Raw genomic sequence first — 27,848 nt, 5'->3', positions numbered from 1 at the left:
GGCACCCAGTAGAATTACAGGAGAACTGCATTGACTAATTGATTTGCTTCCTGAGTATAGATGAATTATTTATCTCTCTCTCAACAGGGAGCAAAGCATAGCAAAAAATAAGAAAATAAAATAAATCACACACACCTTTCATACACTGGAAGATAAAGCCCAGCCCAAAAAGTAAGGAGGAGGAATAAAACAAGAACCTATTAGCACAGGATTATACTTCTTGGATTAGATCATCAAAATTTCTATGAATCTTTTCAAATGTTCATCTTTGGGAAGCTGCACAGTGGTTTTTCTCTGAGAAAGTTGTCCCTTTAGCTAGTGTAATTCAACAATTTGCTGTCCTTCTGTAGGGCTAAAGATTTGACCCTCAGTAAGCTTTATGGTTAATCTCCGATGGATGAAATAATTTAATTAGAACCATTGAACCCACAGATTTTGTATAAGAAAGTAAAGAAGTCTATGCAGAAACAGCCAGCACTAGAACAAAGTTAAATTTCTTTAACTTTGATGTAAAACACTACATGATGCAGTCTGTATACACCTTTCTTCAATAGAGGCACAGTATAATAGTCTATGACCATGCCTTGCACAGCTTTCTATTGTCCTATTTGCTAGACAAGAGCTAACATTAATATTAATTGTTTTCTAGAAAGAGGCTTCATTCTTACTGTTCACAGACATTTGTTGGGATGTTTTCCAGTTTATCTCATTATATGATTATAGTCATTTTTTCTTGTTGAAATGTAAGGGCTAAACCGGAGATGTATTTAAACAGCAAGGGATTCCTAGCAAATAAATAAGTCAACTCAGTTTGTAGGATAATTCTGGATCTCATCCAAGAAATCAGCTGGTGTGGATGGGAATTAAAATAATCTGTGCTTCCTGAAGGCACTTGCCATTTTTATACTGGTGGTGTTCTTGGATGATAACCAGATAGATGGAAAAGCTGCAAGCACTGTCAGGTGAAAGGCTTGAAGGCTAAGGTGCAGCAACGTATAACATACATGATCCAGCTGCCTCAGAACAGTCATGAAGTCAGAAAAACATTCATATAATATTGCCTTCTAAAATGTTGGGAAGATTACAACGCCTGGTTAGATAGATTAAGCCATTTTTATTTCTGCAGCGATCATGCACCTACAGTTGATTCTGGAATGCCTTACTTATATGTCTTTGGGTGGGGATGGGATGTATGTGTCCAAATAGACTGAAGAGCCATTTGAATCTATAAAACATCTGTCCCTAATCTGTTGCCCTCCAGATACCTTGGACAGTAACTCTAAACACCCCAGCCCACATAGTTAGGGAAATTTCCTGTGATATTTCAAAGCTGTTAAGTTATGCTACCTCCTCCACTCCACCAATGTATTCTGCTCTTGCCTTATGATAGACCATTTATATTTTTAAAACAAGGCTTTTATTTGTAATGAACCTTACATCACAATATTTGAGTCTTTTCTAGCCTAGCATGCTCCAGGTGTGATGGGGCTGGAACTCCCAGAATTTCTTGCAAACAATTCAAAACATTCCAGTCTCAGAACATCTGGAGGACACCAGTATTACCTAGGAATAAAGCAATCTGATCTGGTTAACAAAGTTGGAGACAGAATAAACTCACAGCATATAATCAGTTCAGAATTAAACTCAGAAGTTCTCATGGACAGTAAGTAGCTACAGAGGTGAAAGCAAAATCAACAGAATAACCCAGGGATTGGAAATCCTGGTATCAAGGCAAAACAAAGCAAAGTCAAAAGTTCCAGAGTGTAGTCAGAAGAGCAGTTTGAAACCTCTAGAGCTGAGCACTTGAGATAAACAACTGGAACTGGAACAAATTTATGGCTTTGTTTCCAGGATCTGACAGCGTTCATTTTGGAAGCTGTTATAATCAGAGCTTCTCTGGGCTATTCCTCTCATCTAGTTGTTTCTCAAATAAGAGAGGTTTTTTTTCAAAAACTACATTTTGCCTTGTGCTGAAAGAAATTTTGATGCTTACACTCTGTGCACAGATTCCAGTCTTCCCAGTCTCTCAGGGGAATTCCAATTTCTTCTTCCAGTTCAGATGCAGATAGGGCTGAGCAGGTACTCTCCTCCTTATCACCAACTGTTGTTAGTGCATACAATGACGACTTATGAGTAGCCATTTCCTTTAAAGAGAAGTCTGGATGATCCGTAACAATGGAACATTAGATTGAGACTTAGAGTTCTTGCTGTGTCTCATAGTGTCTCCATCCATATTTCCTTTCTCTTGATTCTGGCTGATACAATTATTCACTGCTTTTTCCTTGCTGTAATTGGACATCAACTCGTTGAGTCTGCTTTTCCTACCTGAAGACATATTTAATCATCAGAGATGCACTCAGCTTTCATATTGTGTTGATAAATATTACTGCTTACATCTGTCCTGTCATTTGCTTCCTCTTTTTTCCTCCTCTCCCTGCTATACATTGGTCAAGAACAGTTAGAGGGACATCTTGCCATATATACTTTTCTTCATTCTAAGTTTAAAATTAATAGAAGGGAGGGTTAAAATATGCTATATATTCCTTCTTTCATTTGAATTCAGTAACTGATTGCTCTGTCAGAGAACTTTATACTTAAGTAAATTTCTGCCCTGTATCTCTGCCTCCAGCTGATAAGTAGCTAGCAGGACAGAGTCAATCATTGTGTCCTACATGGACAGACAACCATGCTTTATCTCAGGAATTTGTATTACGTTAGCAGTGTTCAGGAGCCAGTACTCTCTGCTATAGGGTTTACCACACAGACATATTCTACCTTTTTAAGTGTAAAACTGAAGCAGCCCTTTTCTAATACAGTAGTTAAATGTACTAATCTGACATTAACTTTGGATTCCCAATATCAGAGAAATTGCACTGCTGTGTTCCATCCCATTTATATAAACTTCAAATCCCCCTGGGCTTTGTTTCAATATATTTTATGTTTTTCAGTCATATTTGGAGATTTTGATTTGTATTCAAGATTCCAAGACACAGGATATTTTTGTACTGTAGCACATACACAACCCTACTTTACTTATTTTAATTGTCAGGTTAGAAAGGTATTTTACTTAGAAGGGATAAAATAAGAACATACAGAATTGCCTACACCCAGGAGTAGGCAATGTGGAGCATTCTCCTGGTTCTGAAATACGACTTTCACAATCCCTTGCTATTAGTCAGATTGACTGGAATTTGTGAGAATTGTCCAAAACATCTGGAGGATATTTGATTGTATACATTGACTGATAACAACTTATAAGACAAACCCAGAAATACAGTAAGACTTTAAATCAGCTGTTGCCTTTCTGAAAAACAGGTCCTGGGTAGCAACTTTTCTTCTGGAAAGACAGTTCCATGACTATTGAGTTTGGCTTCATTAACAAGATCCACATGAGATTCACTGCTCTAAAAACAATTTGACAGCTAAAGTAAAGAGTGTGTATTCAACAGGCATATATGTGGTGCTAGGGCAGAACTTAGTTTGCAAACAGGGCAGAAAATAAGTCTTAGAGTAGTCCTGGTGAAAGTAATCTATTTCACAGTGCTCTTATTAGAACGGTAGACTTGGTCATAAAGACAGTGGCTACAAAAAGTCAGATAAAACCTAAAAATAAATGTTATAGTGACATTGTAGGCAACATAAATATCAACTGCCAACATTAGCTCTGCTTGCATTGGTTATATCACTCCTAAGCAGTAGCAGCAGCTGGTTTTTTTTTTTTTTTTTTTTATTAAGGCCTTTGGCTTCCTAAAATCCATTCATCTTACTCAGTGACACTAAATACTTAAGAAGCAATTGGGCTGTTTTAGCAGAGAACTGTTTTTATCTGGTAGGTAGCAGTTTCATAAATTCAAACATTTAGCTGCAGCAAATTTCACAGAGATGCTTCTACAATAGAGGTTCCTCTGATGTAAGGGAAAGATTATAGTATGCTGAAGTTGTCAGTATAACCATTAAAAAAACCAAACTTAAAATTGAATATGCACCACCATTTTGCTGGCTCATTTCATATATTTCTACCCAGTTCTTGTAAGAAATAAATGTGTAATTGTGGAGCAGTTCTGAATGTTTTGCTCACCTATATAGATTGTTTGTTTTTACAGCTTATGTAACAGTGCTGATGTGTATATTCTTATTTTAACATATTTATTCCATATAATTCTTTAAGGGGGTTGTTATTGTTAGCAATGACATTATCCTAAACCGCACTTTTTGGAAATAATCCAAAGCATGTAATAAACTAAAGAATATCTATCTATCTATCTATAACTAAAAATAGTAGTAATTAAAATACAGCAGCTGAAAACCAGCAATCATTACCTCTTTGATTTAGGAATGGAAATGAATAAAGATAAATACATTTTGCTGGGGAGGGAGAAACAGGATAAGGAAAAGTTTGCACATAGGATGGTGAGCAAGTACAAATTTTTCTCAGTTAGTACTTCAAGACATCTTGCTCCTGGGTATTCTGTTCTACAGAAGTGGCTGGCCAATAACTGGTAGCTTTGAAATTCACCTGGTCTGAGTAACGGTCCAGAGTTTTGCTGATTGTAAAAACATCCCTGGCATTGCTATCCCTTCCTTTACTACAAAGCAAGTTACAGCAGAGAGATCACAAAGCTAGATAGCATGTGGTAATTAAGCCTTCTAGAGTGGATGGACATGAATCCTTATGACCCTGCTTTCAGAACCTAGGCATGTTTTTGGGGGAGGCAAAGAGGTGAGTAGCTGCTATACGTCAGAAATACACTTATTTTGTAATGTGATTTTGTAAATGTGCTTTCAGCAGGAGTTTCAGTAATTCTTTTAATGTGACAGACATAGAAAATAAGAGTAGTGATGAGAAACCTGCTGCCTTGGTATATCTTCCTTAAAAAAGCCTGTTGACCCACATTGAGTTATTGCTTGCTTTGACCACTGTGGATACAAGAATCTGAGAATTCAGATCATGAAATTTTAATTGATGGTAATAAGTGCAACTATTGCCTGAAACTTAGTATGTTGTGTTTTCTTCTTCATTTTGAGTCTAACCACAACATTCAGTAGAGTTTCTGTGCCCTCTTTCTGCTAAGGTCATATTTGCTTCTGACTACAAGAGACATTCAGAAGTGTTTTGTTTTGTTTTTTTAAAAACCAGATAAAATTCACTCTTTATGGGTAACATTAACAAGATGCCATTTCTAGAGTTGACTTCCAGAACTTCCATACGTAGTCCACAATATCATGAGTAGGCAATGTGATGCTTTCCAACTGTTTGGGGCTTCAGTTCCTATTTACCCTTACCAAAACAACTGCTTTGTTTGTTTATTATTCCAGGGCCTTGTGAAAAGCCAGCAGGGTCAGGGCCAATCTGATCTCTGGGGGATGATGTTCCACAGGGTGGGTGCCATGGCAGAAAAAGCTGTCTTCCTGGGCCCTGCCAGACAACAGTCCCTGCCTGACAGAACCCAGAGGATGCTCCTCCTACAGGACCTGATGGGATGGGTAGATGTAACTGGGGAGAGGCAGTCCCTCAAATAACCTGGTCCCATGCCATGTAAGGGTTTATAGGTCATTACCAGTGCCTTGAATTGAAATGGGAAGCAAACTGGCAACCAATGCAGCTCACAGAGCAGAGGTGTAACATGCATTGATCATGGAGCTTATATGATTGTCTGCAGAGCCACGTTTTGCACCAATGGAAGCTTCTGAATACTCTTCAAGGACAGCCCCATGTAGAATGCGATGCAGTAATCCATACAAGAGGTGACCAAGGTGTGAATGACCGTGAGCAGGGCCTCCTACTCTGGGAACAGGTGCAACTGGTGCACAACATCTAGTTGTGTAAAGGCCCTCCTGGCCATGGCTGCCAGCTGTTCTTTGAATAGGAGCTGGGAGTCCAGAAGGACCACCAAAGTTCCGTTTGGAGTAGTGTGACCTCATCTAGAACAAGAGATGGAAAGTCCTCAGAACCAGGGGTCCCAACACCCAAAGCCACTGCTTGGGTTGAGCTGAAGCCATTGTTCCCTGTCTAAACCTCCATAGCCTCCAAACACCAAGACAGGACCTCCACAGCATCACTTAGTTGGAGGAGGGTGGAGTTGGCAGCTGATGGTATCTCATCCTGTCCCATGAGATTACCTCACCCAGCGGTTTCATGTAGATATTAAACAGGAGCAGAGAAAGAAACAAACCCTGTGACACCCTGCAAAGCAGAAGCTGAGAGTGGGACCTCTCTCCCCTGATCAACACTGACTGGAACCGGCCCCAGAGGAAGAAAGAGAACCAGCACATTACAGTGCCACCCACACCCAACCCCCAGAGCCAGTTCAGAAGGGTACCATGTTGGATGGTATCAAAAGCTGCCAAAAGATTAAGAAGAACAAGGATGGATGCAATACCCCAATTGACCTCCTGCCAGAGGTCATCCAGAAGTGCGACCAATGTCATTTCAGTCCCATATGCAGGCCTGAATCCAGACTGAAAGGAGTTCAGATAATCCACTTCATCCAGGATCCTTGGAAGCTACTGTGCAACCACCTTCTGGACAACCTTCTCTAAAAAGGGAAGATTGGAGACTGGACAAAAATTGTCCAGAACAGTTGGGTCTAGCGATGACTTCTTGAGGAAGGGGCAAACCATTGCCTTTTTAAGGGGAGGAGAACTCCCTCTCTCAAGGAAGAATTCACCAGTACCCTGCCACATATCACATCCTGGGAGGCCTTAGCCAACCAGGCTGGACATGGATCTAACATACAGGTAACCAAATTCAGTTATGGGGACCCTGTCCACTTCCTCAGGTTCAACAGAATCAAACTCCTCCCAGATAACTGAGCAAAACTGCACCCCAGCCACCTCTATAGGACCTCCTCCAAGGCCAGAGTCTAACTGGGAGCGGATCCGAGGGAGTTTGTCTGACAGATGCCCAGCATATTCCTCTGAGTAGCCCTGCAGGTAGACCTCTGAGTCTGCTCTGTTCAAGAGGGCTTGGGCCATCCCAAAGAAGGCCGCTGGACAGCTATACATGGACACAGTAAGGACAGAGAAATAGTGACATTTCGCTGCCCTTACTGCCATGAGGCAGATTCTCTCATCAGCACCCCCCAGCAGCACTTCAGGCGTCTCTTCACCCATTCCGTTTCCCTCAATTCCTCAGTAAATATGAAGATAAATAGTGACGGATTCTGCCATTTGTTTAAAACATCAAAGGTACACCAAGGCAGCAACCCCTGCACTAGATGTAATAGATGCCTTAAGCCACCTGATACATGGCTACTTTGTCCTAATTCCCAGGTGGTTTTGGTGAAGCATGCCCAGGTATACTTAGGTTTACAGCTGTATTCATTCTGCACAAGTTGAAAAGGCAACTTACTTAGTTTTGTGATGGGAATTAAGAAAGGGGGAAGGAAGTTAAATATCAGGGTCTAATACTTTGTACATTTTTAGAGACACGTTTGTGGAAGAACGGTATATATTATTTGGATCTTGCTAGCACTAAACCTCACGTATGAACGTGTTAATAATCCGTCATCACCGTTCCCTTATTCTATCTCCATTTTCTTTCCTCCTTCTCGTCTCCGTCAGTTGAGGCTTAAGGACTCTGCTGACCACGTAAGTACCATTTATGAGTGTGTTTGCTTGGATCAGACGGTTCTGAGGATCAGCTTGTGAAATCTTTGCATAGTGCTGTCAAAACATCCCCATCAATCCTCAGATATTCTGGGGAGTTGCTCTGTGGAGCTTCAACCAGCTACAAATCCTGAACAAATTGGCATTTAGATTGCAACTAAGTGCAGAGAAGCAATTGACATTTTCTGTCATCTTTATTTCCAGCTTGTTGCAATGCAATTTAAGGCAGATAAAGGGGGAGCAGCCCCTCTTTACAATCCTTGGCCCAGCTGGTTACATGGCAGAATCAGATCTATAATCTTTAAACCTCATTGATCCCAGTCATGAAAAATACTTTGCTCTCTCAGCTATGACCTTTGATAGAAACACAGGCTACAATAAGAAAACAATCATATTCAAAACAGTCAAATCCATTTTTTTTCAAGTAATTCTGAAGTATAAATTTGAAGGAAGAAGCTTGACCATTGCCTTTGGGGAGAGGGGAACAGAGAGAGAAAAAGAATGCTTCAATTACATAACTGGTGTGACTTCCATTCCTTCCTAAACAGAAGGACTATGTTAGAAGGGGTTTGCAGTGACAGCCCTATGTCTATAGTATTTGGAATGGTATCACTCTTTTTCCCAAGTCCACGTTCTTTCTTTCTTCTTTCCTTCCTTCTGCATACTTGACTTTCTCCAATAGCATGTAAGAATCTCTTTTGTGTGCACTGTGGTGTTAAATGTTTATTTTGGGGATGCTTATAGCCTGTAGCATTATATATTTTAGTTTCTCTTTCCACATCATTTTAATTGATGTGATGTGTGTTGATTGATTCGGGTCACTCATGCAAACTTCCAGGAAAAGGGGAGTCTTTTTTCCTACTCTTAATTTCTGCCTCATTCCGATTGGTGTTTCTTAATTTGGGCTTGTAAATGAAAACAATGAAGAAATGTTAACAATTCTCAGAAACCAAAGAAGTGTCCTGCTGTATCCATCATAGTACAGATTTGCTTTGATATTCAGTTGTATCAGTGAATTCCCCTGCACAGGGTTAGTATTTTTAAATTCTGCTTGAAAACATTTTGATCATTTTCTAACAGGTTGCTCTCCATGGAATCCTGTGACAGAATCCCAGTGTGGCCACAGAATAAATATATCTTATCAGAATTATCTACATAGCATACTAAACCATACATCTGGTCGATTGGCCAATGCGCCCTCTTTCACCCAGGGGCTTCACCTGCAAACAGGTGCAACTAGTAGGCTATCTGTGGTTTGGTTAGCATGCCATACGAACACAAGACTCTGGCTTTGTCAGTGCAGAAGAAACTAGGAATCCTTACTCTACTTTATGAATGCCTTAATTCTCTGAATAAACTAAGCAAGGGTTTTGCATTCACACATCAAGTTGTTTGATTAATCTTGCTGCAGACTGCTCGTTCATGTATTCAAGGCCAAAACCAGGCTTCAGTTTACAAAAGCGCATGAACTACCTCACAAATAGCTTTCCCTAGCCAGTCTACAAAGCCAACCTCACCCCCTCAAATGTGGTTAGACACCCCTCCTTTAAAACTGTGAATACATCATTGAGAAAGGAAAATTAGCATCCCTTGTCTTTCCTTTCTGTTGAGTTTACATCTCACTTCAGTTATTGTTACAACCTGTTTTCTCCTGTTTATGGGATGGGTAGTTTATTGAACACCTGGGCATGCAATGGCAAGTGGTTTAACTTGCAGTTTCACCCACTATATTGCTGCCCATCTCAGTGTTTTCTTTTGGTGAGCTTGGTATGTGTTGCAGACTTCTGTAGGAAACCTTCCTTGCCAATTCTGATAGAAGTGCTGTTATTTTTTGTAATCACAGCCATGTTAGTCTCCTGCCCTGCCCTGCCCTGCCCTGCCCTGCCCTGCCCTGGGGTTTGGTGGTGGGGTTCTTTGTTTTTTGTTTTTGCCATCTATCCAAGGGATACATAGCAGCACAGTTTGTTTTTGTGTGATAGGGTAGAAACCCTTCCTATCACCAAATGCATATAATATAGTGTGACTTGTTGGTCTGAGGAACCTTTCTGTTAAATTTTGATCCCACTTTTGAAAATAAAAATTGTCTCCCATAAGTGGTTCGTAGCAATTAAAGTTCAATAAACAGAGATGCTGGAAGGCACTGTACATAAATGAAACTAAGACACAGTAAGATTTAGATTTGCAAACTAAAAGGAAAGTTTTGCAAGTTAAAGTAAGTACAGTGGAAAGATAGAGGTGGGAGATTAATTTGACAATTTCAGACCGAAGAGGTAAATTATTAATCAGATGAAGCCAGATTAATCTCTCCTTGCCGCTACTCCAATTGTTTTTGCCTGCCCAGTACTTTGGGCAGAGTGGGTGTGCTCTAGGTCCCCTCAGTTAAAGCCATATTGTGTGTCTCTATCGCTCCTTCTGCCCTCTGGAACAGCATCCTCCCAGAGATACGGATGAGCCACTCACTTGGAGTTCCAAAACGCTCTGTTCCCAGACCTGGGGTTAATGTGTTGGTGGGGCCACTGTCATGTTTTTATTGTTAATGTTAGTTTGGGCTGTCCATTTTGTTTTGTTTTTAAATGTTTTAACTATGCATTTGTATTTTGTATGCTGCTGAGTCTACTGGAATGGGCAGCCATAACAAATTATGGTTGGTCACACAGATGTTTAGACTGAATTTGGCATTTTTGTCCACCTATCAAGTCCTTCCCAAAGACCTGGGATAGGCAGATGTTGTTTAATAATATTAAAGGTATTGTCGCAGGATGTAAGCTGTTCCAAGCTAGCTGCCTTTTGCTGCTGCTGTTATCATCATCATCATCATCTACTCAACAGCATTTGGTTCTTCTCTGGTGACATTCAGTTATGAGATACTAAAATTCAGACCACAAGTAATCCCCATCACATTGCAATTATAATTGTGGAGTTCCACAAGCTTCTCCAGAAATGCTACCATATCTTTTCAGCTGCTATCCAAATTAGGAGAAGAAAGTTGAATATCTGTGTACATAATTTGATAAAAGAGAGGTTTCTTGGCCTATATTATGGAATCTAAAAAAGTTGTCTTTCCAATTTTTAATTTCACCTATGTAGTTTTAGTGAAGAGATACTGTATATGTATCAGCTGTGAGAGATAAAAGACCTTGGAACCAAACAAATTTTTAAATTGGTTAGGGGAACTCCAGAGTAGATCTGAGAGACAGAAATACTTTGGTACTCATTCCTTTTCAATTTGCTTGATATAAGAAAACCTTTTTCTCCCTACAGGAAACCATCATAGGGGGCCTTTTACCAGAAACTACCTATTCTGTCAGCATCGCAGCCTATACCACTAAAGGGGATGGGGCCCGCAGCAAAGCCAAAGTGATTGCTACAACTGGAGCAGGTAAGCCATTTGTTCTACAATATGTCTTGATAGACAGGCCTATTTTAATTTCTTGAGCTGCTGAATCATTAATGCAGTTGAAGAGTTATGTGCTGGCAGAAATGTTAATCTTCAGAGGACTCAGGTATATGGAAAAGTTCTACCTCTTTCACCTGGTCTGTAGACTGTTTGCAGGTGGTGATGCATGGAAGTTAACTAAATACAAACAATGCAAATATGGACCTCTGCTCCCCAAGGGCCACTTCAACCTTTCTAATCTGCAGGTATTAGCAGCCAGCAGATGCCTCAAGCAGAAGAGGAACACAGTGACTCTATTGTGTTACTTATCCCATGCATTGGTATTTGAAAGGTTACCACTCATCACTTATTAGCTCTCATGGTTAATAGTTGTTTGTAGATTTATCAGCCATGAATTGCCTTTTTAAAAACCACCTATACTGGTGGCCATTATCACATTTCATGGCAAGGATAAGCACTAAGTTGTCTATCTCTGTCCTTTGGTCATCACTTGACATTGATGATTCTATACACTGTTTTGTCTGTTCTGATCCTGTCTATAATTAATTTGATTAAACTATCAGGGCCTTAATTTACCAGGCAGAGAAAAGAAATTATATCTGTTTACAAGCACATGGTGATTTCATTTAAAGACCTTTATTTATATCCGTAGTTCCTAACTTTTCCTTTATCTGGATCACCACAACAGCTTTTAATGAACACAACATGACCAAGAGTTGGCAACACTGTGTCTATATGCAGTACATGTAACCTTTCCCCTGATGACATACCTCAGATCCCCAGAATAAATAAAAATTAGCCCCAACTTTTAAAAAATACTGAAATTGCCAACATCAAGTGTGAACACCAAAATCATATGAGATTTGGTGATCTTCTGAGACTTTAATGTTTTAAAAAATCTGTTAGTACCTGTATCAGTGACCCCCCTTATTACATTCTCAGTCCACTGGTGGTCCCTAGCTTTAAGTTGGAAACCACTGAAGTATACAGTTTTAATGAGCTAATGTAATGTCTAGGTCTTAATCATATATTCTGAGCTATATCCCTGAATAATTTCCTGAGTGTATTGAGGACCTGTTTGGAAATGCTGTTTGAAGTGAAGATATAACTGCAAAGATGTAATATAGAACAGAAGAGCGTTGAGATCCCGAATACAGAAATTATTACCCCTAATTAGGGAAATGCTGTATTTCTTATGCCTGCTCCTCCTTCCTGCCTAAATAAGGACAAACAAACAGATGAAGGGAATGGACTCAGGGACACAGAGAGGTTCACAATAAAAAGCACAGTAGGATTCAGTTGAAACTGCCTAGCATAGTCAGGATTTGTAGTTAATGTCTTCTGTTATCCAAGTATATCAAATGAGACAATGCAGAGCTTTTTAGAAGGACTTTCTGTAGTAGTCTCTTGTTTTGGAATGCTGCCTGGTTGTTTACGGTATGCTAATTTATGTTGGCTCCAGATTTTGTGCATATTTTGAACTTGGCAGATCAAAAACAATGAATGAAATTATTATCTACCCCTTCCTTAGGATTTGCCCAATTTGAACAGTAATGGTTCTTAAAACTTATTTCCATTGAAGATTATACTAGTTCCAGAAATGTTAATGTAGTGGTAGAAAGAGAAGCTAGGCATTTGGAGAACAGATGGGGTGGGGAGTATCTTTGGAGGGTTGCTGTCATACGAAAAGAGTACGTTAGTCTCTCCTTCTCCCATATATACATTAGTCTGACAAAATCTCAGATTAGTTCCAAGCGCAGTTTTACATAAGCTTTCCATAGAAACTTTTTAAAATTCCTCCTTATGACATTTTTAGTGCTGCTATCTCTCAGCTTCTCTGTCATACCAGCTCTGTTCACCCTACCACCACGATATCCAATGAAACAGGTAAAGTTTGTTAAACATTTTCCATAATCTAAGTGGTCTTCACAGAGAAGCATCATCATCATCATCATCATCATCATCATCATCATCGTAACTTAACTAAACCTACTCAAACCATAGGCAGAATATTACTGTGCTGTTGTGATTTGTCTCTGGGTGCCACAATCCAGTGCAGGCTAATGCTTATTTTGGCAGTAAACAGGCTCTGAATAGTTCTGCTGCTGATGGATTTACACATCAATCTCACCTGATGTGGGGGATAGAGATGTGTCTATTGTGGGCGTAACTGAGACATGAAACCATCCATTTTATACAGCAGGTGTTAAGCTTTGATGGGAGCAGCCCTTAATTTGTACTGCACATATAAAATTTGGAATCAGGTTGTTGCTCAGGCATCACATCAGCATTCCTAGCAGGAACCAGTTCATCAGCTCAAACGCAGTGTATTTTGATTGCAAGCAGCACGCTACACTCTCTCACCAGCTCACACAGGTGGTGAAATTATAACTGCTGCTATGAAATTTGTCTGCATCAAACTAGCAGGGATTCCAGCGCTGAGTCTGGACATGTCCTCAACAACTTATGCTAGTGACCAAATAGCTATGTTATGATAATACTTTTCACCTTCTTCAAACTATCCAAGTCTGGATTATTTGACATTCTGAAAAACGTTGGGGTTCAAGGAATGCTTGGATAGGTGCATTATGATTTAAGACAGAGATAGGTAAGCAGTCCATAGATACTGATTTTGGTTATAACATGGAGAATTGTTAAATTTGGGTTTATTTATGAAGCTAAAAACTATACTTGTATCTTCTGCATTTTAAATGATTTATCATAGAATTTGTTTCCTTTTGCATGTTGGTACATCACTTAATGAAATGCTAGATTAACAATTATTCTTTAGTTCTGGAGCTAAAGCCCCCCCCCCCCAATTAAAGTCGTGGACAAATTATTTGTTTTTTATTTATTTATTTAATTATGTAATATAGAGAGTAGTAGAAGCTAAACTACCCATTCAGAAATACAATGAAGAACAGCTCTTCCTAGACTGAACTATTTCCCACATGTGCCATTCTGGTTGTGCATAATGCTTTTAACATGCTAATTCATTTAGACATGGGATCATTTATCTGCAATCTGATGCAGCATAATCCAGGCAAATCTATGTAGCTGCTGGTTTTCAATATGTAGTTCAGCTCTAATGCTGTTTGAGTGCTTCAAGATCTAAAGTTTTTGTTCCACAGTCCCAGGCAAACCTACTATGATGATCAGCACCACATCCATGAATACTGCCCTAATCAATTGGCTCCCTCCCAAAGAAATGATTGGAGAGCTCTTGGGCTACATGCTGCGATACAAACGTGCTGATGAGGAGAAGATGACAATAATTCACTTTGGAAAAGATGACGATCACTACACCGTGACCAAACTCTACAAGGGTGCCACTTACATCTTCAAATTGTCTGCAAAGAATAGGGCAGGTCCTGGGGAGGAGTTTGAGAAAGAAATAACAACTCCAGAGGAAGTACCAAGTGGCTTCCCCCAGAACCTGCGTGTGGTGGGGCTTACCACCTCCACCACTAAAGTGACTTGGAATCCACCCCTGCTGTTTGAGAGGAATGGAAAAATTACCAACTACACAGTTGTGTATAGAGACATAAACAGCCAGCAAAACCTGACCAATGTTACTAAGGAACTAAGCATCACTCTGACCAATCTCAAATCTGATACAACTTACGACATCAAAGTTAGAGCATACAATAGCAAGGGAGCAGGACCTCTCAGCCCCAGCATTCAGTCGAGGACGATGCCAATGGAACAAGGTAGGCACTTCTTGCTGTGGTCATATTCTGAATTACTATTACAGAAAATGGATCAAAGATGGTCCATTCAGTTTTACCTTTATCTTATTCAGTCTTACCATACCTTATAACAGGAGAGGGGGGAGGAATGGGCATGAGGGTTGCATGATTGATTTTGTTTCTTTGCAGATGAACATTTTATCACAACTGATTTCATGTAAACTTCAAAAAGGGATTTCTTTGAGGAACCAGTACCCAGTAACTACTCCCTTTTGGCCTTTTGTGATGATGAGCCAAAGAAGAAAATGAAAAATCTGTGTTAGCTTAAGTCTAAGATGTGAAAGGGCAGAATTTGATAACAGTTGCCTACGTTGTTCCCCAGAAGAAGCTCAAGAGATGTCTTTTTAATTGCAGTGTTCGCAAAGAACTTCCGTGTCAGTGCTGTGATGAAAACATCAGTGCTGCTTAGTTGGGAAGTGCCTGATTCTTATAAATCTGCCGTACCATTCAAGGTAAGGAACTGTCAGCGTCCAGGATGGAAACCTTATCTAAGAGTAGTAATTACTGTAGACTCTTCCATGTTGGCCTATTCTGGCTTTGATTCGATAAAAGTGATAAGGGATCAGACTATTTATCTGAAATCAGTTGTTTTGCTGCCATCAGGTCACTATTTGTTTAAACCATCTAAGCATGTAAGCTTAGGGACACATATCAGGATTTTGGCACCAAAGTACTTTGTCTTAGCTGCTGCAGAGTATGTTCCTACCTCTTTAAGTCTCAATCACTAAAGTGTGGCAATCAGCAGCTAGGCAAATCCTCCCAAGTATGGGTCCAAATCCCTTGCATTCCCAGAAAAAATCTCTTGGCTTTAAAGAAGATTTCAATGTTCTAAAATGTTTCCTAATTTTATGGAATTACTCCTGAATTATCAGGCTCTATCAGTAAAGGGCATAGAAACATAAACCTAGTGCCATGGGAGCTTATTCAAAGTAACTTCCACTTACCTAAGATAATATTTAAACATAGGGTGCCCATTAAAATACTTAAAAAAAAGGAAGATAGTGACCCTAAAAAAAGAGACATGATAAAAGAAAGGAAGATAATGATGAGTCAACAAACTTTACCTCCAACTTAAAAAAACCTCTGACAATAGAAAGAAATGTTAGATGAGTACTTACCAGGCTGATATTGATAACTCTGCCCTACCACATGCACACACACTTTCTCTCACATACATAAAGAACTTTCCATGCATTTTCTCCCTCTCTCTTACTCATACACACAAACAAACATGGGGTGGGAGTTGGCATTATAACTAGCAGATCCTACCAGCATCAGCTGCCCTTGTAGCAAACTATTTAATTTTGTATTGACGGCCTCCAGGAGAAAGATAAAAGGGTCAGAATCTTGCATCAGGTCTTGTATTTATCTCTCCCACTTCCTTTCTACCCAGATCATTCTGCCATGACCATGCAGACTCCCTGGAGGACAGCCAAGTCAGTCTCATGCCGGGATGTGCTTTTACTGCCTCCAAATCTTCTACAAGAAACCAGAGAGTAGAACTATTATATCTGGGCTGCAAAAGTCTGGCCCTCCACTAGAAGACAGGAAAGAGATGCCATTTCTTATGGATGCCTGGAGTTTTACAGCCCAAATATGCTAACCCTACAGGAAAGCAGACATGAACCGACAAAAAAGGCAGGCAAAAGGGGAACCCAGTAGAGGGAAGACAAGGAACATTTTTACAAAATCCAGACTGTCTGGCATGATTCTGGACATCTGACCACTCTAAACAATGCCTTAGAGCAGGCTGAGGGCATCTTAGTATGTAGCTGTGTCTACTGTTCTTTGCTAGCAGTGAATGATATACTGTGAGAGTTAAGCCAAGAGGCTCTCAGAGCAGAGATGCAAATTTATTCAGCAACCAGCAGTACTCAGTTTCAGAGCCATGAAGTACAGAGCAAAGAATCCTCTGAAGTAAGGGAAAGGCAGAAAGAAGCAGCAATGGGTATAAACTCCATGGGTGTAAGAAGGGAACTGTACCTTCAACTTGACAGAGCGGAATCAACTGTTTAATAAGGCTTCTAGTTTGCAATAAATATTTTTATTTAGTTACACTGTGTTGAATGAACAGAGAACCGCTGCTGGAGATTAAGCTTACTGGAAGGAGTAAGGAGGATGACCTTGACAGAGCTATGCAACTTCTGTTGCGTAGTCAAACCTGTTAAAGTCAGGATTTAAAGATTTACAGCTGAGTCCTGGACTGGGAAGCCTGACACATTTATTAATAGTGGCGTCTGTACTGGGATTTCTTCATTTCCAGTTCCAAAGATCCAGTGTGTTCTTAGTAGAACTAACGAATTATCAAGCTAATTCTTGATAAACTTACAGTGTAAGTTTCAGAAGGTCTGGCCCAATTAATACAGCTGAGGCTACTGGTAAGAGTTAAGTCAAAGAGTTGACACCAGTTTCCCCCACAAACTGGCCATGCGGAGGCTTGGGAGCAGGTGATGCTAGTGGTTTGCTAACAGTGAGTAGCCATGCAAATACAAGAAGTGTAAATGAACTTCCTTATATCTGTTGCCAATCCTGGTTGTGCAGGCTATGTGCAGGGCTAGGTACCATCCTATAACTAGCCCTGGTATGATCTGTGATGCAGGAATATTCCAAACAAGGCTCCCTTTGTGCCCAGCTGTTTAATTCAAGCATGTAGAATGCCATGCCTAATGCCAAAGCCTAATAATCTAACAAGCACTGCTGATAAATCTCCATGGGAACAATTAGCATTATTTACACTTGATAAACAGTCTCACACTAAATCTACATCCCAAAGGGTGTCATCTTTCTCTTTAACAGATTTAATTAAAGCATATATTATCTGGGTTATAACAAGGAGGTATAGGATAAATCTCATGATTTTTCTCTTTTTCCTTATTTTAATTGGGGAGAACTGGGACCTCTGGAATTTCTTTACTGAAAATCAATAGTGAGGAGTCCTTGGAGTTCTCTGAGCTTGGCTGTTTTCTTGAAAACGTTTCGTTACCCAGCTAGGTAACATCTTCAGTGCTGGAATGGAATGGGGTTTGTTCTCTGTTTATATACAGTGGCATGCCCTGCCAGTGTTGGTGGGGAGGTGGGTTTTGTTTTGTTTTTTCCCTCTGGTAGTTCTTTGATTAGGGTATTGTTTACTGCTGATTGAATGTCTGGTGATAATCTTGGTGTTAATCTCTGCTTATGTCTTTTGAATACCAAGCTTCCAAGAATTCCCTCGCAGTAGTCCAAGAAGAAAAAACAGGAGATCTACAACATACAGTATAAGGACTGTAACAACCACTATGTAGGACAGACAGGCAGAAGGCTAGCAGAGCGCATCCGTGAACACCAACTAGCAGTCAGAAGACATGATGAAAACTCCTTAATCTCACAACACATGGACAAACTTAACCATAGTTTCAACTGGGAAACTCAGCATTTTAGACCAAGCTAAATCCAAAAATGCAAGGGAATTCCTGGAAGCTTGGTATTCAGACAAGGCAGCCATCAACAGGCACATAGAGATAAACAACATCTACACACTATTCAAAAGAGACAGTAGAAAGGAAGACAAAAGACTAGAACATCTCCTCACCAGCAATCATCACCCAGATAAGCAGAGATTAACACCAAGATTATAACCAGACATACAATCAGCAGTAAACAATACCCTAATCAAAGAAGTACCAGAGGGAAAAAATAAAACCCACACCCCCACCAACACTGACAGGGCATGCCACTGTATATAAACAGATAGCAAACCCTATTCCATTCTAGCACTGAAGATGTTACCTAGCCAGGTAACGAAACATTTTCAAGAAAACAGCCAAGCTCAGAAAACTCCAAGGACTCCACAGTTCAACCCTGAGCTACACATATTCTCTTCCATTGGAATCAATAGTGAGGTTTTCAGTTTCCTCCAGCAAGAATCATCACTTCATCTGGACCAGGAGACAAATTCCTTGCACACCCCCCCCCCCAAAAAAAGACTGGTCTGGTAGAATGAGTAAGTGGTGGCATTATGGCAAAATGGTCTGCTGCAATCAGAACCTGATGTCCCTGATATAAGAGTGCTTCTTCCCTATTTCTTAAAAGTGTATTTGAGCATATACTTTCTTGTGAAATGTGACTGATTTTTCATATTTTCATCAAGTGGTAAGTAGAATATTCCTGGATATAAAGTATTGGCTTCCCTTCCATAATCTTAGTTTTTAGCAAATATTTAGTTAGATATTTACTGTATTTTAGAAACTGAGGGGTTTTTCTAAATTGCTGCTGCTTTGTCACAGTTAGACTGTAGTTAAAGATGGAACCAAACCCTGGCTAGTAAAGCAGAGATGGCTCACTGTATTCCAGATACCACCTATCTGGGCAAGTTTGCATCAGCCATGAGAGGAAAGGAATTTTTACTGTTTCTTCATGTGTCTTTGTCCAAGTAGCTTACATTTAATAACATAAAATTAAAACATAGAAAATCAGTAACAAACGCTTTATAATCTTTTATCTTTTCTCTCTATTTTCTTTCTTACTTATTCACTATTCTTCCTTATTTGCTTTGTTTCTTTTCTAATATTTGTATTGTTTTTATCTTGTTAAAAATTTCTTGAATAAAAATTATATTTAAAAAATCAGTAACAAAACCAATGAGGCAGCATCAAGCTGTTTCTTCCAGAGACTTGCAGAATAAAAGATTCTTAGTGCCACCTTCTGAAATCATCCATTCAGATAGGAAAAGTAGGAGTATATTGCAATCTGCGGAAGCAAAACATGCTGTAAATTCCAAAACAATCCATAAGGTAACATTTTTGACAGCAATGTTCCCACAGAATGCTCAAGATAGTTTCAGTTTCAAAACTAGATCTACAGCCCAGTTGAAGTGGAACTAGAAACTCAGTGCTATCTAAGAATTGACAAATGCCCAAGATAGTACCTCATATTAGTAATTATCACACTTAAGATCAGTTTTCACATAGTCTCATGTGTGAAGATTATAGAAAAGACCCCAGTTGGAGATAGAAATTTGGTGACAAAATTCATTACTTTCCTAGGAGGAAGTTTCTGAGTATGAGATGCAATGCATTATTTACTTTGCTTTCAGATTCTATACAATGGGCAGACTGTGGAGGTAGATGGACATTCTATGAAGAAGCTGATTAATGATTTGGAGCCAGACACAAATTATTCCTTTGCACTAACAAACCGGGGAAGTAGTGCAGGTGCATTGCAACATCGGGTCTTCATCCGGACAGCACCTAATGTTTTCCAGACCAAGCCTGTTTCCACATACAAATATATCCATAACGGACAATTTACCCTCACTCTCCCAAAAGTGAAGACTTCTATGCCAGTCAGGTATACTCTCCCCGCAATTCTGATTCTACCCTGATACTGATCTGTTGCTGTGTTCTCATCCTCCAAAAACACAGTGTAGTAGAAATTAGTATTGTATTTTCCTATTCAAATTAGGAAATCCCTGTGAAGTAAATAAATTTTTGTATGGGCAGTAAGGATGGCATAACTGGGAATCATGTCAGATTTCATATATTTTGATTAATTGTGTGAATTCAACTACAAAATGCTGTAAAATATCTCACAATAGCAGAGAGAAAATACAAGAGGTTAGTGTATAGGATTTGAAGCAGCAACTTACTGGTTGATTCTGGTTTTGGACAATTATTTTTCTGCACTGCATCTTGCTTCTTTCAGTTATCTATTTTTTATGGTAATTAAGGCCATAAAGCCATAATCTCCCTTCCTTTCCTCTGAAAGGACCCAAGATGACCTTATTCAGCCCAATTACTTTATGTAATGTATGTAAATCCCCTCACAAAGCTTGTTGAAGTCTCATTTGTGTTTATGGTTCCATAACATACCACTGGAATTGGTACTGAGCTATAAAAAATTAAGCTTTATAACATTATTTGTCTAATTCATGACAGCAGACTATAGTCTGGAGAGTGCAAAGAAAGTGAAGTAGTGAGTAACAGTTCAGGAATGTCATGGAGGGCATCCCATTATCTCTAGGAGAACTCACCTCTTCCCTCTTCTCCTTCCACAGGTGGTATTACATTGTGGTAGTACCAACAGAGCACACAAGCAATATGCTTGCCTCCAGACTGAAGAGTCCAGATGAGATGGAACTGGACCAGGTAGGAGAAGAAAGAAATACACTAATGCAGGGGTTCTCAAACTTCTCAGATGAGAGGTGGATCTGTGATCCCCTAAATGATAAATATGTGTGATTCCCCTCATGAATAAAACAACATAATAACTGAATAACTGCATTGGTTAGGAGTAGGTTTTTGAGTGCAGTTCAAAATGCTGGTTAATATCTTTAAAACGCTTAATGCTATGAAGGTATCTAAAAAGTGCACTTTTGCCTGATAAAATCTACCCACATTACACAAACAGAGAATACCTCCTCAGGATCCCAAGGGACAGGGGCCCAATCATATGGAATTGCTTACCCTCCAAGACAAGAATATGGTAAGGGCCATATTCTACTGGCCTTCCACAAACTTGTAAAGATCCATCTTTTCCTGAGAATCTTTCAGGGTTACCTACAGCATATATACTAAACTGAGAAGATTATAGCAGTCATATTCACCAGCCCTGTGGTGCTGGGGATAGTAGTAGTATTAATAGAGAATTTGGGGTTTTCGGAAGTTGGATATCATTGCCTTTGCATGTGTGAGATTATGCCTCTAGGATAGCAGGGTTTATCACCATCTCCTACATTCTTAGAAGTACTAATTTGCTCAAATGCCCATTTTAACTTGAAGAAGCCATTGTACTAAAATTCCCAGAGGACTTACTGCATTTATGGATCACACTTCATTTCCTCCTGCCCTTAAATTCTATTTCACAATCTCTCTTCAAAGCAAGATGTAAAACTGAAGCTTAGATATTGTACTCTGTGTGTATGTTTATTTGATCTCAACAGATAGGACTTGAAGACCCAGTGTATGGATAAAAGGCAACAATACCATTCTAGAGACCAAAAGCCAACAGCCTCTGTCCCTAATACAACAGCATGATTTTATGTAACTTCTGTCTTTCTGGCAACATATTTGTTCTGCTGCTCTATGTCTGTCTCTGCCAGTTTGTGTGAAATATATTTCATGCCTCCTCCTTCATTTTAAATTAGAATTTCCGTTCAGAGCCTGGCATTCATTTGTATTCATTAGAAAAACACACTTAAGTATCTGAGAGCTTCTCCAAGCAATGTAATTAAATTCTTGGTGTGTTTATATCATTTTTGATGAATTTATGGGTGACTCTGATCATTTTTTTATTTGGATCCCCCATGAAATCTATTAGTATCATTTGGGATTTTATGAAAAACTTTGCTATAGTGCAGACGGCAAGATATGGAAGAAGATGACATATCTGCCAGTACTCCAGTGCACACTGCAAAGTATGCTTGTTGGATGGGATAAATCCATTTCAAAGCCTGCTGAATTATTATCTGTCTCTGAAAGTTCAAATTCATGGGCTTCCACAATAGATATTTTAGAAGCTCTTACCCAGTTTCCAACCTTCCCTTTGTGGGTAAGGTGGTTGGATAGCAGTTGCAAAGGGTCTTAGAGGAAGTGGATTATCTGGACCGATTTCAGTCAGGTTTCATGCCAGGATGCAGTACTGAGATAGCACTGGTTGTGCTTGTCAGCAGCCTTTGCAGATTCGGGGTGGAGATGCTACATCCATCCTCATGCTCCTTGATTTCTCAGCAGCTTTTGATACTGTTCACCACAGTATCCTTCTGGACTGGCTGCAGGGATTGGAAGTTGGGGCACTGTACTGCAGTGGTTCACCTTCTTACTCAGTAGTCGGTCTCACTTGGTATTGACAGGAGGGTTCCTCAAGGCTCGATGCTCTCCCCCCTCCTGTTTAACATATACACGAAACTGCTGAGTGAGGACATCCATCAGAGTCAAGACTGACAAGACTAAAGTGGCTGTGGCTCTTTGGCCCCCCTGGATCTGAGATGTTTTCATCTTTGTTCTTCCTCATTTGAGACTAGTATGCAGTTTGGGGATCTTTTAGTTCTCACAGGTACTGCTCAAAGAGCAAATGGCAGCTGTGTCCAGGATGGGCCTTTCCACAGGTCCACCTTGTGTTCCAGTCGCACCTTTTCCTCAACCAGGAGGCCCTTCAATGGTCACTCACACCTTAGTCACCTCACAATTGGACTGCTACAATGTGTTCTATGTGAGGCTGCCCTTGATGACCATCTGAAAGCTACAGCTGATCCAGAATGCATCAGGATGGGCAGTAATGGATACTTCTCTATGCCTATGTGTCATCACTGCTTCACAAGCTGCATTGGTTACCAGCCAGCTTTCAGGTGCAATTCAGAGTGCTGGTCATTACTTATAAAACCTTTCATGGTTATTTAAGGGCTCATCTGTCTCCAATTGTTTCTGCCCATTCGGTACAATCAGGCAGAGTGGTGCTTTCCAGGTCCCTTCAATTAAATGTTGCCATCTTGCAGGACCAAGGAAGCGTGTCTTTTCTGTCACAGCCCCTGCCCCCTGGAATAGCATCCTCCCAGAGATACATAACAACTTCCATTCTTCAAGTATTCCGCAAGTCCCTTAAGACCTGGCTCTGTTTCCAGGCCAGGTTCTTTTTTTTTTTCCTGGATATTATTTATGTAGTTTTCTCCAGGCAGTCTGTTTCTTTAATTTTTTTTTTTTTTAGCTATTGTAAGCCATCCAGAATCTTTTTGGAGTAGGGTCGCCTTGAAATCCAATAAATAAATATTTGGATTAGATATTGTCAATTGTTTACAACCCTGAGCTCTTTTCACCTATTTTTCTTGTTTTCTTCATATAATGAAAGGTTAACTTGTCTTTTGTAGGAAGAGAGCCATGTTGGTCTGTGGTAGCACAAAGTCAGGAGCACCTTTTTTGACTAACAAATGTTATTAAAAGCATAAGCTTTGGTGAACTGCAGTTCACAAGGGTGCGTAGCAGAGCTTTTTCTTACACAAGCTTTCTTTCACTATCTAGCTACTTGAGGCCATAAACCAAGGGTCCACAGAAAGGCGCCAGCGTCGACAGACAGAACGCCTCAAACCTTATATTGCAGCCCAAGTGGACGACCTGCCAGAAACATTTGTCTTGGGAGATGAAAAGAATTATAAAGGGTTCTATAATAAGCCACTTTCGGAAGATTTGAGCTACCGTTGTTTTGTGCTGGCTTCACTGGAGGATGGTGATACGGTAAGAACCTTGAGAGAAAAGAGAACAATTAAAGAGTTAGCACTGTTGGATTATTAACGTAGTGGAGACTGTGGAAGTTTTTCCTTCCACTTGCCTGTCCGTATAAAAGCCTGACTGGCTAAAAGAGAAAAATTAATTTCCTTTGCACCTCTTTGTTTCCCTCAACAACATAAGCATTTGCATTATCTATTGTTGCAAACCAGTATGGATGAGAGAGAGAAAAGGGTGAGTAATAGTGGTGCTGCTACTCCATGAAATGTGTAAGTAATGTCCAGACATAATAAAGATATTTGGGTCTTTCTGCTCTGTCCCATGCTGCGGCTCTCACTTTCAGCCTCATTTACTTGTAATGGCTCGTTAGAGCTGGTCAAATGCTCCATTACTCACCCAGTCTGAACACTTCGGTGACGGACATAGCAAATGTGCAGCTAGCAAGTGGGGGGGGGGGAGGGCTCTGAGCAGCCAGCTGAGGAACCTGTACCTGTGCTACAAGGTTGTGTATAACTATGTATACAGGAGTGAATGTGCTAAAACATTCACGGCTAGCAGAGCACGCTTTCCAGGTATTTGGTATGTTTTGAGGTGCAGCCACAGCAATTTTGTAGCTAAGCTCCAGTGCTCTTAGAGTTTCTTCTTGGCTACTTCTAGTTCTGGTACCCACCTGCTACTTCCAACATTGAGCTTGGTAAGTCATATTCGCTGTAAACTAAAGCTTCCCTTTTGATCACCATTATATTGAGTAATGTTGGCTGAAGAACCATGCAATTTTAAAATTACAGATCATATTATCATTTAGCATATTTTCTTTCTAAAATGAGAATTGCCAGGAGTTCAAAATCTCTATAGCTCCTTCCTTGAGTCCCAGAACATTTGGAATGTATTTTCAGTAGTGTTAAAATGGACTCTAAGTACTGATTATTACTTCACAAGTTCTTACATTAAGGTCTGACACTGAATCAAGATCCAAAGGTGAAATGTGGCTCAAATTAAGCCCTGTATATGCTTCCTGCTGGGGATCCATGAGAAGAGACTGATACCAGAGTGTTTTCTGCTTCTCTTGCAAAAAAAGCCTGAAATCAAAGAGGCTGTTTAAAGCTGCCCAACTTTAGATCAGCAGGAGTCTTTTCAGTGGCTAAAAAGAAGTCAATGTATGCTGCTTCCTTGGTCACAGCAGTTAGTACTGTCTACAAAAAGGGTAATCATGTTCCTTCTTGTGTCTCTCCCTGGCCTGTAAGGCAAATCTGAAATGGGAATGTACAGATGCTCTCAACTTTGACATGAGAATAGCATACCTAAGTGCTGACCAGTGAACACCAGGCAAGGGTTTCTCTAGTTCTGTAGATTGCCCTTTGAATTCAGAGCCTGTATATGTGAGAAACCCTGTGTGAACTTTTTCTTTTCAAGGCTTACATTGTTGCATCAGGGATACCCGTGACTTGCTCTTTTAATGTGCAGCAGTTTGCCCAGGGGGTGTTCCCTGACTAATCAACCCCGGTGGTCTGTTTATAGCAAGTATAATAAACTACTTAGTCATTACCTATCAGCCACAGTGTTCAATTGGCTGCAACACCAAAGACTGTAATTTGACTCTTTGTGCATTTGAGACTGGCAACTTGCTCAAAACTGGACCAAGCCAGGTGCTTCCTGGCTGTTGTAATTCAGAATTTTTGCTTACCAACAGGGAGAAGATTGTTTTTAGTATTTGATGGTTGTTGTTGAGGAAAATTGCAGGTGGGCCTCATAGGGTTATTGGGCAGAGGATAACAAAAGAATGATGAAATAACTTGATTAATTGTCTATGTCTACTCTTCTCTCCCATTCTCTAGAAGAAGTATGCAGCCAGTCCCTATTCAGATGAGATTGTGATGGAGGTATCACCAAAGCAGCAAGATGAACCAGAGATGCTGTGGGTGATGGGGCCTGTCCTTGCAGTCATCTTGATCATCATTATTGTTATTGCTATCCTACTCTTCAAAAGGTAAGCAGCAGCCTATGCTTACAGAAGACATGATGACTATGGTGCCATATTATGGCAGCTTCAAGGACATTATATTCTGTACAGAGATTAACATAATGTTAAATCCAAGATGAAAATCAGCCATCTCTAAGCAGGTAGTTGGATTCTACCCAAAGCTTTGCTCACTTGTAGGGCAAGGGTGGATGGGAGATAATAGCCCATACATTTCATTTTGGAATGGAATGAGTGAGCCTGCTAACACGTGATAAACTTTTTGTGTGTTATAGGAAATGAGCAACTCCCTGTAAGTGCATGGATTCCTATTGCTTAAATTATATAACATCTTTGGCCAAGAAGTGTCTTACACCCCTTAATTTATTGAAAGGCTTGGTGTTTTAATCCAGGAAAAAATAAGATTCTGTGTGGGGCAGCAGAAGTCCCTATCATGGTTATAAAAGTTGTGATCCATGTTCTAGGCATAAATGTTCAGTATTAATTACTTGTGACGTTAAGATAGCAACAATTTATTCAGTTACAGCAAATGCAAAGTCTTCCATCTCTTCTTTAAGCAACCTCCCATAATTTTGCTCTAAATAAATGTGCACGGTTCCAGGGTGGAGGGAAGGAAAGTGACTTTGGATTATTGTATATATGGTTAGTATCTTTGTATAATCCTGGTTTCCTCTTTTATTTCTGCTCTCCCTGGATCTAGCAAACAGGAAAGGTAGTTAGCATTTTTCTCTTTTTGTTGTATCTGTTGAGATTCAAAGTTTCATCTTGCTAAGGCCATAACATTTGCTGCTCAGACCAGCCTGGTTTCTGATATTTCTCTGCCTCTTTTGCCACTCTGCCATGCTGAACTTCCTCAACTTTTATCTACTTAATCTCATGGTTAGAGGTAAATAAATAGCTTCACAAATAAGATGACCATGTTTTAGGGAAGCATTTGGTATCCTGGAGTTTCTCTGTTTGCTTACATACATGTCCACACTCACAGAGATTGGCTGAGAATGTGGCATGCTCTATCTGTAAATCAGTTCAACAAGCCTTTCTCTGAATTATTCCTTTTTCCTATTACCAACCAGACTTCTTCTACCTGGTTGCTTACTTTGTGGCCTAACTGATCATTGATAAAACAAAGTAATGCTATTATAATAGAGTAGCACTGACTTTCAACAGAAATTAGAGGCCAAAACAAAGCTTCTTGGCTTCTTTGTACATACTTCTGTTTGGATGATGAATTCAGATTGATAAATACTTTTTTCTGATGTTATAAAGCATGGCTGCTCTATAAATTATCTCCTTTCTCCTCCCCCACTACAAATATATGTGCATGTATAATAAATATGTTGAACAGAGTTCATCCTTGTATGGCATATGGAAAGCTATTTAAGCAACATATTAACAGCAATGCATCTGCCTGGAGCAGTCTGACACTCACTAATTCCTATAAGTTGCATGTAGTTTCCTGCTCATGCTATTTTGTGATACTTCTTTTCCTTTTAACAAACGGGCTTTTGCCACCTGAAAGTGATTCTGTCACCATTTGCTTTGTCTAAGAGAGCATCAGAATGCCTTTACCTGTATTCAAGAGATTTAAACAGACAATCATGCACACTTGCATGCATGCACACACATATATGTATACACCTATGCAAGTGTTGAATTGGCTGAAGAAAAAAAATGTGTAACATGCATTAGGGTGACTACTAAGAAGCAGCAGCACCACATGGAGTCATGTAGTTTAATGAAAATCATTGAGCCCCACCAATAATATTTCTTGCTATCCCAAAATGTCCTGCAAAACTTTCCCATTTAATTACTGGACAGGTTCCTCTCTGCTTAGTTAGTGAAATCTACCAGAATAAGAGCGTAAGGTGGCAGAACTGTGGACATAAATATAGCATGAAGAGACAACAGTGTATTTTATTGTGCTA

General features: G+C 39.8%; 1 protein-coding gene across 6 annotated transcripts in view; it reads left to right on the top strand.

The window, feature by feature from the left end:
• The window catches only part of PTPRF (protein tyrosine phosphatase receptor type F), a 513,056-nt gene that overhangs the window by 440,634 nt on the left and 44,574 nt on the right, over positions 1 to 27,848 (top strand). For 4 of the 6 annotated variants that reach the window (XM_088153590.1, XM_088153592.1, XM_088153591.1 and 1 more), the window contains 8 exons: positions 7,564 to 7,590; positions 10,870 to 10,987; positions 14,137 to 14,715; positions 15,109 to 15,206; positions 19,826 to 20,079; positions 20,786 to 20,876; positions 23,742 to 23,954; positions 25,781 to 25,932. In XM_088153590.1, the coding sequence (XP_088009716.1) occupies positions 7,564 to 7,590; positions 10,870 to 10,987; positions 14,137 to 14,715; positions 15,109 to 15,206; positions 19,826 to 20,079; positions 20,786 to 20,876; positions 23,742 to 23,954; positions 25,781 to 25,932 (1,532 nt within the window). The remainder of the gene's footprint in view (positions 1 to 7,563; positions 7,591 to 10,869; positions 10,988 to 14,136; positions 14,716 to 15,108; positions 15,207 to 19,825; positions 20,080 to 20,785; positions 20,877 to 23,741; positions 23,955 to 25,780; positions 25,933 to 27,848) is intronic. The other 2 variants (XM_088153593.1, XM_088153595.1) reach the window with 1 other exon arrangement.

The sequence above is a fragment of the Python bivittatus genome, unplaced genomic scaffold (assembly GCF_059951505.1).
Source record: "Python bivittatus isolate LINGU-HERP-01145 unplaced genomic scaffold, Pbiv_v1 ctg000700_np1212, whole genome shotgun sequence".
Lineage (NCBI taxonomy): Eukaryota > Metazoa > Chordata > Lepidosauria > Squamata > Pythonidae > Python > Python bivittatus.
Note: the sequence above shows the minus strand (reverse complement) of the source record. Positions and strands in the feature narration are given on the sequence as shown.